Source organism: Pundamilia nyererei, unplaced genomic scaffold, assembly GCF_000239375.1.
Source record: "Pundamilia nyererei isolate P.nyererei 1_Seehausen unplaced genomic scaffold, PunNye1.0 scaffold00168, whole genome shotgun sequence".
NCBI lineage: Eukaryota > Metazoa > Chordata > Actinopteri > Cichliformes > Cichlidae > Pundamilia > Pundamilia nyererei.
The window spans coordinates 316019-328259 of record NW_005187569.1 but is presented as its reverse complement, the minus strand read 5'-3'; the positions used below and the strand labels follow the sequence as shown (position 1 = coordinate 328259).

Below are 12241 nucleotides of genomic sequence, written 5' to 3'. Positions count from 1 at the left end.
CCGACCGATAAGGTCAACTGGGAACGCCTCAAAGGACCACAAACCATCCATCCACCTCCTTAGCATACACAGGGGCGTTGATGGTGGCTAAGCCTAAATTGTTGTTAATTTTTCCCTAAATTGGTTCCTTTGGGGATGAACGACAGGAGGGGAACTGGGCACTCGGGACAGCCGATTATTCGTCTGTCTCCGGGCCTGCAGATGCAGGGAGGGATGTCAGTAATGTCAGACTAGCACCATTTTAAGACTCGACTGCAGAAAGCTGACAAATAATCCAAAGTCATTTGGAAAGTAATTTAGGACCAAGTATTATTGGAAACAGCTCATTGACTGACTCACACTGGAGGAAACATGCAAAACTAAACTCCAACAAACTTCAAAGCTGCTTTAAATGAAGAGCTGTATGGGTGCATGGTGTGTGTTTGGATGGTGTATGAGGACGGTGCTGATTAGGGTTCAAACAGCGACTAGCTTCGTCAGTCTCTGACACTCACCTTTTCCTGATCAGAATGAACCCGGCAGCGCATGCGCTTGAAGTGAACGAAGCCTGGCTGATGTGTTTTATGTCGGGGTGAATAAAACCACAAACTCCATGATCGCTGTGACATAACAGCATAAAGACCGCCATTTAAATCAACAAGCTTCCAGTTGCGGTCGCTCGCCTTCTTTATTGTGTCCAAACAAGGACTCGAGCGCCCCCTTGTGTCCAATTGCGATCAGTATGAGAGCGAGTGAGAATATATAAGGGACCCCCGCTTTACAAAGCGCAGAGGGCCCGGAGACTCAGGATAGAAATATAATGGAGATTTATTTCAAATGAAAATAAATAAATACAAATAGTATTTGCTTTATTTGTTTTTGTTTTTTATCATATTAATAGTAGGAAAATACGTTTTGGACAAATAATTAGGTGATTTTACTTTCTGATAAAAACAGTTTTATTCATGTTTTTTTGGTTTTTTTTTAACGTAATATAAATATAAATTCACTGATGCCTCAAATCAATGAAATCATTCAAAGATTAGAAACTTAAGAAGAGAAGCAGCAGCGTGAGAGCTGCTGTTCAAGCAAGAACAGAGAATCTCAAATGTCGTTTTTGTTTAGTTTGTTTTTCAGGAATTTTTTTAAAGAAAAAAATTAATAACAAATAAAACCTCAGAAATCTGGAAACAAAACCACAAACAAGCTCACCTTTCTGCTATCTGCTCATCTTCACTGAAAACACAGCTTAACGGTTAAATGAGCCGTTTATGATCATATTATTCTTATTAGATTTTTTAAAGCGCCTAATTTTAATTGTTTTGAAGGTTTTATAAATGAATATTTCAAGTAAAGGTATCTGTGCGGTGAGCTGTCAAATTGTGCTCTGAAAAATCTGTAAAAATATTTTATTATTATAATAAAATATTTTCAAATATTTTATATACATTTTAAGTCTTGTATATTATTGTTATTATTATTATCATTACTAAGAAATCGTGATCAGAGGCTAAATGATAGCATACGCCATAAATTGGGCCCGCTCATCGGAGAGCTTGCAATGATAAATCCTGCTTTTTTCCTCTTTATTTTTTTTTAAATGAATATCAATATTTTGCAAAAGCCGCACAGAAAGAAGGGGTGTGAGGCAGAGGAGGCCAGAGCTGTACCCACAGCGGCGGTGCGGCCCGGCTGAAGGAGCGGGGAGCAGTGCGTAAGGACTGATCTCACGGCACCGACTTTCTAATGAGCTCTGGAGCGCTGACATACAGTCCTCCACGAGGGGTGGGTGGGTTTCAAACCATTACCACCGAGGGGAGCAGTGTGTGTGTGTGTGTGTGTGTGAGGCTGGGGCTGGTGGAGTGAGGCTGCATGACAAATCTAATGTGACATGACACCCTTCTGTTTCAGTGTGCCTGTTAACCAGCGGCCGTCACACTTCCCCAATCAGCTGACTGCGAACACACACAAAAAAGAAAATAACTTGTGTGTTCGCAGACTGCGTCTCAGAGGACGACGCGCCACGGCTGACAACATATCATTATCAAAAGTGCTCAATTATACGTTATATTGTAACATTCCACAGGCCCTCCTCCTCCTCACAGCGGAACTGCGTCCAGCAGAAGAGGAGGTGACCACACTCACTCAGGTTAGAGCAGCAGATGGAAGCAGCCCAGTGTCCTGGTTATTACGGCGTGTGGCTCGTGCTTATCAAGGCCGAGCACTTTCCAAAATAAAGTCACGACGTGGTCAATAAAAGCATAGAGAAACCACAATTATATTATTAATAATAAAGAAAAAACAGGGGGGGGGGCTATTGGATCAGACCGACCAAATCTTAATATGTTAAATTTACACGTGGCTGCTGATTGGCGGCGTCATTTAAAAGATTGCCGGACAGGTGATCTGACTGGGACTTGTGATAAAGACATGAAATTTCACTCCTTATCTTTGGCTTCTTGTCTACATTGTTATTTATTTTATTACTGAGAGACACAAACTTTTTTGTTTTTATTTGTGGAACCAGGAGCCCACCAGGAATGGAAGAATTTTAGTTTTTTGTCTCACTGCAGTGCAAACTGTAGACTTGTGTTTTAGGAAGCTAAATGGACTTTTCTCATCTGCAATCTGTATATGAGACCAGTTTGTGCCATAACACCACAGATGCAACACTCGGTCATTTTAACAGAATAAAATGTAATGAAATCTTGCTTCTCTTGCCGTTTTTATTATTGCCTCTTTTTGTTTGTTTATTGCACTGAGTTTGACACATGCTAAGCATATATGTCATATAACAGCACAACAGGGATTGAAACTCAGTAAGTCTGTATTCCTCCGATCAAAGGCTCAGAACAGTGGCGCAAAAATAAAACTCACAAGCAAAAATGTTTTGCTTTTTAATGCTTTTTGGCTCCACCTGCCCCCCAGAGGTGAATCATCACTGCAAATGTGTACAAATTTGTTTGGAGCCATCACTTTCATCATTTCTGTCCTGATGGGAGTGCTCTCATCCAGGATGAAAATCTGTCTTCTGATGAATGGTGTTCCGTCCCTCGGGTGGACTTCCACAAACTTGGTGAGTCCGTTTTCACATTGTAGCTGTTCCACTTACACGTTTTGGTGATAAAAAAAAAACAAAACAAAACAAAAAAACCTTAATGAGAGCTTGAGGCGTTTTTTCCTTTAATTAGTCACTTGTTCGTGTGAGTATGTCACTATATGAGGCATTTAGTATTTTGAATGAATTTTATGGGAGCTTTGGGATCGGGATTCACAAAGTAGCATTTTTATGTAAAAGAACAGAAAAAAGTACTTTGCAAAAGAAACTATCAAAATGTACAGTATATGTATACAAGCTGAACGCATACTGTGTGTACTTTACAGGCATGGCATAATTTTCAAACTGTTTTCATTTATATTCGTCTCTGAAATATTTGTCAGCACAGTGCATCACCTGTCTTAGTGTAAACCACGCCTGACAGAGGGAAAATGATGAGATCCAATGTTTCTGCCAGATTTGCAAATTGATTCGTTTCAAGTCACCACTAGATGGCACTAAAGAGTTACGAATGTTGCACCTAGGGCTCAAGCGCTTCTTTCACTAACGTACACCGGACTGTATGTGTGTCAAGTAGTTTAGTAACTTTATGAGTTCAATTGTGAAATAAAAAAAAAAGCCAGACTATTTGTTTTGTGGCCAGTGAAAACAAAACCCATGAGAAATGAAAATGAAATCATGACACAGGCTGAGTGTAAAGACGGTATTTGCTCAGGAGGCTGGATGTATTGTTTGCTATCAATCAATCATAAATGCGTCAGAGAACTTTCCATCCTCTGATCTCGTACATGCACCTCCTTCATATCAGCTCAAAGTTTAGTGTGTAACAAGGTTTTTATACTTAACTAACACTAAATTAAAAACTAGAACTAGAAGTCAAAATAAATTTTTGTTAAATAAACTAGACTTTTGGCACTGTTACTGTTCACACCGGGTTCTTTCTGTGTGGCTCGTGCATGTTCTCCTTGTGTTTCCGTGGGTTCTCTCCAGGTACTCCAGCTTCCTACCACAGTCCAAAGACATGCACCTAGTGGGGTTAGGTTAACTGCTGATTCTAAATTGCGCAAAGGCGCAAAAAAAAAAGAAGTTTTTTTGTAAAATGTGACGAGCCATGAACTCTCCCATTTTTGCGCTGACACTGACCATAGCTGAGAAAAGTGAGGCCTGAAGTTCTTTGGATGTTGTTCTGGGTTCCTTTGTGACCTCCTCGGTTGGCCACTCCAGCAAAGACTCACCACTCTTCCAGGTTTTCTCCATTTGTGGGTAATGGCTCACACTGTTTCACTGGAGTCTCAAAACCTTAGACATGCCTTTGAAACCCCTTCCGGACTGAGAGCTGTCAATGACTTTGTGTCCTAGCCTTTTCTTTAGATTGTGACATGGTGCATTGCTTTTCTCTCTTCTAGACGGCTTCACTTTATCAGGCAGCTTTCTTTCTGGCGTGCGGCTAGTGAAAGTGAACTCAGCTTTCAAAAAAATGTGGTTAATGACAATTAATTCATCATTTAACAATGGGGGTGGCAATTAGGGCCAGGCCGCTGTTCTTTGCATCACTTCCACTTTGTCGCACTGTCAACTTAATGCTGACATCATTGGTCAGGTCCAGCCATCTTCTTGCCTGCCTTAGATGCCAATCAACCCGCACTCTGCATACTTTCTATCTCAGTGCTCCTCTGTCATTTTGTGCAACTCACCTCCTTCTCAGTTTTCGCCTTGCCCTGGTCACTCAGAGCTCCATCCAACCCTCCATCTTCATCTTCATCACCACCATTAACTGGACTCCAGGGGGTCCTGTCCTGATTCCAGTTACCACTGGCATTGCATTCTGCAGTGATGGGTCATCAGAGACTAATCGCCCAAAAGCTTAATTCATTTCTGCAACTCGAAAAATTATGCTCAATAATTCCAAATGACCTCCTTATTGAAGCATATTTATAGCCACTTGGGGCTGGATCTAAAAGTGAGACAGTTAAGACACAAGTGTACCATCATGTTGCTCATTACCACCATTCACCAAGTTTGTGCTTCTGAAATTGTGAAGAAACCTATATAAAAAAAAAAATCACATTCAGCATATGACATGTGCCTTTAGTCATCAGGTACACAATAACCTGGGAGCACTGGGTTCAAAACGACCACGCTCTTCTTCCACACAGTCTTTTATTTGTAAATAATAAAAATGAACTCTTGAATATAAAACATACACATCAGTAGAGCCACATCTGTTATACAAACAAGAACTGTTGCAGTGAATACTTCATCTTTCGTCTAGTATCGTGGTTTGGGAGTGGGGAGCCATGGGCTGTAAACAATCAGTATTCCTGGAGTAATACTGACAAAGGAAAGGGGCAGTCGGCCGTACCGCCAAGTGCTTCAACAAAAAAACATCTGCAAAATATGTCTGCAAAACCAGGTTTCTTGTTGGCTTTAGAAGTCCAGTCCAAACCAATAAACAGGGGGAGAAAAACATGGTTTTCAGGAAGAGAAAGTAAACTTTGCTCCAATTGGTTCTGCTTGTTTTTCTGCAACTGGGACAAAATCAAAATAAAGGCCTATTGGCGCCCACTTGTGTCTCGTAGCCACTCAGCAGCTCAAGCACTGGGCGCGTATTCCCCTCAACAAGACCAGGAATGTTTGTGTGTCAGCGATGCGTTTGTTCGTTCATAACTTAAGTTCAAGCCTAATTTGTATGTACAAAGTGTGCATGTCTGCGTGTATTGGTGACGGGTGTACAGTCAGATACACTCTTTTTTATATTCATATATCTATATCTTTATAATTTATATCAAACTCATAATGATACTTCATATACATTTAGCTGTTATACACACATTCTCTATCTCTGTCTCTAGCCCCGACCGTCATAAACTACAGTTTAGACACCTACATCCTCGGATACGCCAGGGGTTCGAGTATGCTCAGTACTACAGAACAGCACTGTTGTTCAAAGGGTTCAAAGAAAAAAATAATTCAGACAATTTCTTTTTTTCTTTTGGAGACTTCCTAATACGGATATTTAGACCCAGAGTGGTAGGCGAGGCCTGGGTGGGATTGTCACCCTCCCCCCCATTAGATCCGCTCTTGTTAGGGGGCGGGGATGGCTTGGCTTTTCTCGGTTTGTATTCATATTCAGTACGAGCAAACTGTACAAGAACATGCAACATACAAGCTGGCCTAAAAGTATGTGGAACTAACACACATAGTCTAGTCTTTTTTTCTGTTTTTGTTTTTTTGAGAATTGTTCCTTAATTTGTCTCGTCTTTCGATTTTACAAAAAAGTAGAGAAACGAACCGAAAAAACGAAACGGAATGAAAGAAACGTGCATGCAGCTTGGGGGCCGGGGAGGGGGCGTCCCCGAGTCATGCTGCTCCCTCCCACAGGGGGAGTTCGAGGGGTTTGGGGAGGGGAGGAGACGGGCGGTGGCGGTCGGGCGGAGGGTATTCAAAGAAATGTGGCCTGGCCTTTGTCATTGGCCTTTGGCATGCCATCGCTCAAAAACCAAACATAGACATACACAGAGGGAGTCTGCACCATGTGGCACCATTCTGGACAGTGGGCAAAAACAAAGGCAGGAAAAAACAAAAGATCCAAAATCAAAAGTGAAATTCGAATCCGCAATTTGGTCTATGTTTTCTTTCCACACGGAAAAGGTTTGGCCTCGATTCGAATGAACGAGTCCAGCTTTTCCTGTCAAGGCTAAGAATGTGCGAGTGCATGTGCAGGCTCCCTTTCCATCACGGTTAAACGGGACCAACCCTCTGTCCCCTTGAGCTCATCACTATCGCCACGGTAAAACCTGAAGAGACAACAGCCAAACCTGTGAAGCCGCAACTATTTGCTACTTCCACACTTTTCCCTGTGGCCTGGCTGTAAGCTCTACTCTGATTGGCTGGAGGGTTACTAGGCGGAGAACCCCACTTTGTTTGGGTGCTCTGATAGTGGCTGCACAAGGAAATACAGAAAAAGAAAACAATGTTGGACAGAAGCCTCCACTGCTGCAGGTCAGAGGAGAAAACAAAGAAAGCAAAACTTTGAACACAAAAAGGTGTAAGGAGGAGGGAGAGGGAAGGTGTGAGACGTGATTGTCAGACTCCAGCTAAGCTTTGATTGGCTAGTTCTATCTCTCCCTCTCTTTCTCACTCGCATTCCCTGTCTCTCCGTCTGGCTTTTCATCATTTGAAAGAGGGCTTCTCGTCGACATCCTCGGGGCGTGTTGTCACCCCTCTGCTCAGTAGTGGTCCAGTAGCTGTGGTCCATTATTCTATTTTGTCACTTAAGGGGTGTTGAGGGGTAGGCGGTCACCGTCCGGTCACTAGGACCGAACGCCCGGCGGCGGTCCTGAGCTGTCCAGTGACGTCTGAGACGCCAGCCGTGTGAGCGGAGCTAATGTAGGGTCCACCAGGGAGGATGGTGGAAAAAGTTTGTACCAGCCGATCACCGTACTAGAGAGGTCCAGCTCCTCCAACAGTATCTGTGCTACACCCATGAAACATTTGTGGTCCAATCGTCCATAGTCACCCCACACTATCACCTGGAGGAAAGAACGGCAGATGAATTGATTTAGGATTGACTGAAAAGACAAAGGTACAATCACCACAACACATAACCTTACAGATTTCCAGGTTCAACGCACAAAGGAAAACAAAATGCTCATAATAAAAGATTTTAAAATGCTTTATGCTTCACTTCATCACTTCAAATGACTTGCTTACCATTTCATTTTACTTACAGTTAATTATGTCTTTGTTTCCTGTAAAAACCTGATTGCAACTAAGTATTTGTAAGCAAATCAAATCACATTCTAATTTCTAATAAAATACACTGAAATTCCTTTAATTACAGGGGACTTATACCCTTAGTTGTGGCCCGTATCATAGTGTTAACGTGTTCCCTTCTAATCCTACTAATTAAGTCAAAACAATAAAATAAACAGTAAAAACAACGCACTTTCTCAACACACTCGTTTTTGGGGTTAAACAAAAACTTGTAATTCCAGAAAAAAAGGTTGTCCACTGTGCTCACTGCGCCATTCAATGATGCAAACGTTCTTCTCGTGCCTGTACCCTGATCTGTGCCTTGATACAATCTCAGTGTCTCTGAAGCCTACAGACAATCTCTTGGACTTCATGGCTTGGTTTGTACTCACATGCACTGTCAACTGAAGCTGAATTTACCACCACAATTTACCACATTTCCAATTTACCACGTCCCAAGCCTTCCCATAGGAACGTGAATGGTAACCTTTCACGTCCCTATGATACGCACCGGATTGTGAATGGACTCCAATGGAATGACGTAATAATCGTATGAGACAGTGTTTTCCAAAGCGATTCATGACAAAATAAAATAAATGTACAAGTGTAGACTCATTGCAAACGATTCCCATGTTTCCGAACGCGTAACATACAGACGATTTGTCACATATCGTCGGTATGTTACGCTTGGGGATGAGAACGTGTTGCAGATGGACTGCAATCAATCAAACTGCTGACAGGTGATCACTGGAAACAGGAAAGCGTCTCGGAAAAGCTTGTGAATGTACAGTATATGTTATATTTAGTTTTTTGTTTTCAGTAAAGCTGGAATAAACCTTATTTTACTTTGTAATTATGGGCATGAATCTGAGGTGAAAAATGAATTTAATCCATTTTAGAATAATGTTATATATGTGACGTGTACAAGAACATAAATGTGGAACACGTTAAGCACTGTGAATGCTCTCTGGATACTCTGTAAAGGCTATGGACTATTGGAAAGTACCATAAGTCTATTGTTCCAAGATATACAGTCTATGGCAGTTTCACTGTAATGTCCCCAATAACACTCTGACCTTTCACTATTAATACATTTTTAACTAGAGCTTCTTCTTTCAACGAGTTTTCCCATAAAAAAAGTGATCATGAAAAAATGTGATCATTACCTGAAGCACCTTGCCCTGGGGACTCTCATCGAAGAGCAGGTGCTGCTGGTAGAGCGGCTCCAGGGTCTTTCGTGCAATCTTAGTTTTCTTTTTGGCTTTACATGTTCCATTATCCAGCAGGTACACTTTTACATAGGGAGCTGAGAGAGTGGTCAGGAGAGGGTAAAAATAAGTTTTATGGGAAAAAACGGGGACAGTATGGAGGTTGCTTTAGGTTGCATCCACCTTAATTTAACTGTAAGTGCTACAAGGAATTAGTTTTGTATGAACGTGTGTTACCTGGGAGGGATTTAGAGCCTGGTTTGGGGGTAAGGCCTCGTGCCCTGATCACCTCCACCTCCAGCTGGCCTTTCTTGTCCATCAAACCAATCTGAACATCACCTGTTTTTAAAAACAGACCATTTCAGAGAATAATGTGCAACACACAAAATCTCTCTTTCTCAATTGAGCAGAGCTGATGAAGCTGTGACTCACCCATAGCTGGTGTCGCCAGCGTTTGTCTGCCCACTAGCTGACCGGGGCCTAATCCATCCAAGAAGTCGCTGAACTGACTGTCAGCACCCAAACGCATCCCTGAGAAGATCAAACTGACATACACAAACACAAACGAAACCTGTCCTCAGTTTTTGACTCCATCTAGTTTTTAGAGAATCAGTAAAAACTTTTTCCAAAAATTCTTAACAGCATTTGATGTTTGTTGTTTAGAAAGATAACTTTCTGTTCCCTGCAGCCAACAAAACAAAACAAAAATGATCTATTCTGATTGTTAAGAGTGCTAAAAGTAAGTAATAGTCGCAGAGTAGTCACTGATGACAACTCAGACCTAAGAGGGTTAACAATCAATTTAATCATTATTCAGAGAGCTAGTATGTTTGTTGGAGTTGGAGTTAAAATGAAAAAAAGACCCCAAAAATTGAGCTCTTAGAGGTTTGATAGGAAACATAAATACATCAGAGGAACACTGACAGTGCCCTCTGTGTGTTGTCCTGTGTTTTGGCAATATTGTCAGCATGTACGTACTTCCCCTCAGAGCTGTAGCTGTTCATGCTGCCGTCGGTCGACTCTCTGCTCGCCTGTCGGTTCATGGCTGACCCTCCTCGTGGATACTCCACTGCCATGCCCGTCTCCACACTCCTCTGGATGCTGCTGCTGCCGGCCTTACCCACCTTCTTACCTGCTGACGCTTCTGTTGCAAACACAGGAAAACGGGCTTTAGCCACTGGTCTTTGCATGTGTCATTCAACCCTAGGTCCTAATCAGTTATCAGGCATCTCTGATGGATTTCTCTTTTTTGTTGCAAAAATTCAACATGATAACTACAGCCTAAGATATATCTCTTCAGGCCTTCCCATGCAAAATAACATCCCACGGTGACATCACCAGCATTTCAGTAATACACCATTGTACGACAGACAAATCTATGCAAATCTTTAGACGCTTTTATTTGGGAATTGTAAAAAACTTTTAATGGTACTTAGGTGATGAGGTCACTGCAGGAAAATCTGACTAAAAATCAAAAGTCAGTCCACTCACACCTCAAATGTTTAGCAGGGATGGAAAGGCAAAACTCAGAGGGTTGAGGAAATAACACAGTGTGTGCATCAAAAAGGAAGAGTTCAGTCATTTTCAAAAGCCTGCTGTTTGTTCATTTGTTTTTATCATAAACACAAAGTTCTTTCAGACCCACTTTAATTTTAAATGTAAAATTCAAAGACAAATATTGTATTCTCAGCTCATGAGAACACTCTGAATTCACTGAGTCAGGCTTCTTCCACGACCGAACCAGCCTTTAAGCATAATGGTTAAACAAGAGGGTGGAGTAAGGAAGCGTGCCGGAAACAGTTCAGGAACGGTGTACGGAGTGCTGGGAACATTCATCATTCCTAACTGAACCACTTCTTATGCTTTCTGTGCCTGACTTTGCCCTATTCTGCCTGCGTCTGTGAAAGTGGGACGTGAATGTGATGTTACATCGAACTGCTGCTATACAAAGTACTTAAGGACTAATGCTCCTCCTGGTGTACAATGTGGGGTCACGCTCTGTTAATGACCCTGTATTTATTATTCTGCGTGGGGCAATGACTAATCAATTACTATTATTACACAGTTAACCTTCCTCCTTGTTGTATCCTACAGTCTCTGACTTCCTGCCTTTTGCTTTACCTTTCTGTCTGTCCGCCGCCTTACCCGCCGCCTCTGAAATAACACACATAACAACAACAAAGCCAGTAAACAACAGCAACATCAGCACACTGGTTACACTGGTAAACTTGTACATTTTTTAAAACTTATTCTTCAGGATTTAGTGACCACACTGTATTTATGTATGTATGTATGTGTCCTTTATAAAATCAAAGTACCACTTATGAAATCCAGCTTGCTTTGTGTAGATAAAGAAGCATCGGATTAAGGAATCAAGTTCAGTTTAAAATGTTATAAATGTTATAAATGTGTCCCTAAAGCCCTTGAATTGTGTATTGAAGCGATATCAACTAAAAATTAAATTAGGGCTAAGCCATACTTTTGTGCAATGTGCACCACAAGATGGTGCAGCAATTCATTGTAAGTCCATTATTAAGAATCTGTTATTTACAGTAGTGCCTGGGGAAAAGCAAAGCCTCTCGAGGACAGCTGGGGCACGGCAAAAAATTAAGAAAACCAAAAAACCTTCCAGTACACCCACCAGTACACCCACCAGTACACCCACCAGTACACCCACCAGTACACCCACCAGTACCCCGCTGTCGTCTGGGGGTGAAATATTTAGCAAAATTCTGCAAAAGGGTAGTCGTGAAAAAATCCTATTAGTAAGTTAACTTTTCTTGATGAGTTCTTGAGTAAAATTGAATTTTTATGTGAAAACTGTTATTTAACATTTTTCAGTTCATTTTTTTAATGTGGAGATGTATTTTGGTCATTTTTGAAAGTTAACAGACTCACAACACAGAAAGACAGAAAAAAAACAGCATTCAAAAGTTTTTCCTTCTGGACAAATCTTTGCACGTCGTTTTTCTCGGACACTTGGTCAGTCTGTTGTCTGACCTGTCTGGCTAAGCTGTGAGGTACTTCGACTCCTTCTGGACGGCAGGATGGCGACAACACGCTGGCTCAGGCTTGAGCGCCGCTTCTTGATCCCGCTACCCAGGCTCCCGAGTGCCGTGTCTGACTGGCTGCCGTCAGCGTGCTCCATGCCGTAGATCTCACCACTGATGCTGGTGCTCTTCATCATGTGGCGACCCGATGCGCGCATGGCTCGGCTGATGGTGACATTATAAATGATAAC

General features: G+C 41.9%; 1 protein-coding gene across 13 annotated transcripts in view; it reads right to left on the bottom strand.

Annotated features, from left to right (window-relative positions):
• Positions 1–5175: 5175 nt before the first annotated feature.
• The window catches only part of rims1a (regulating synaptic membrane exocytosis 1a), a 114637-nt gene continuing 107571 nt past the window's right edge, over positions 5176–12241 (bottom strand). For 12 of the 13 annotated variants that reach the window (XM_013914036.1, XM_013914043.1, XM_013914044.1 and 9 more), the window contains 7 exons: positions 12001–12215; positions 11122–11154; positions 9979–10144; positions 9433–9545; positions 9238–9339; positions 8959–9098; positions 5176–7569 (listed from right to left, as the gene is read on the bottom strand). In XM_013914036.1, coding sequence (XP_013769490.1) covers positions 7351–7569; positions 8959–9098; positions 9238–9339; positions 9433–9545; positions 9979–10144; positions 11122–11154; positions 12001–12215 — 988 coding nt within the window. In that variant the 3' untranslated portion in view covers positions 5176–7350. The remainder of the gene's footprint in view (positions 7570–8958; positions 9099–9237; positions 9340–9432; positions 9546–9978; positions 10145–11121; positions 11155–12000; positions 12216–12241) is intronic. The other variant, XM_013914039.1, reaches the window with a different exon arrangement.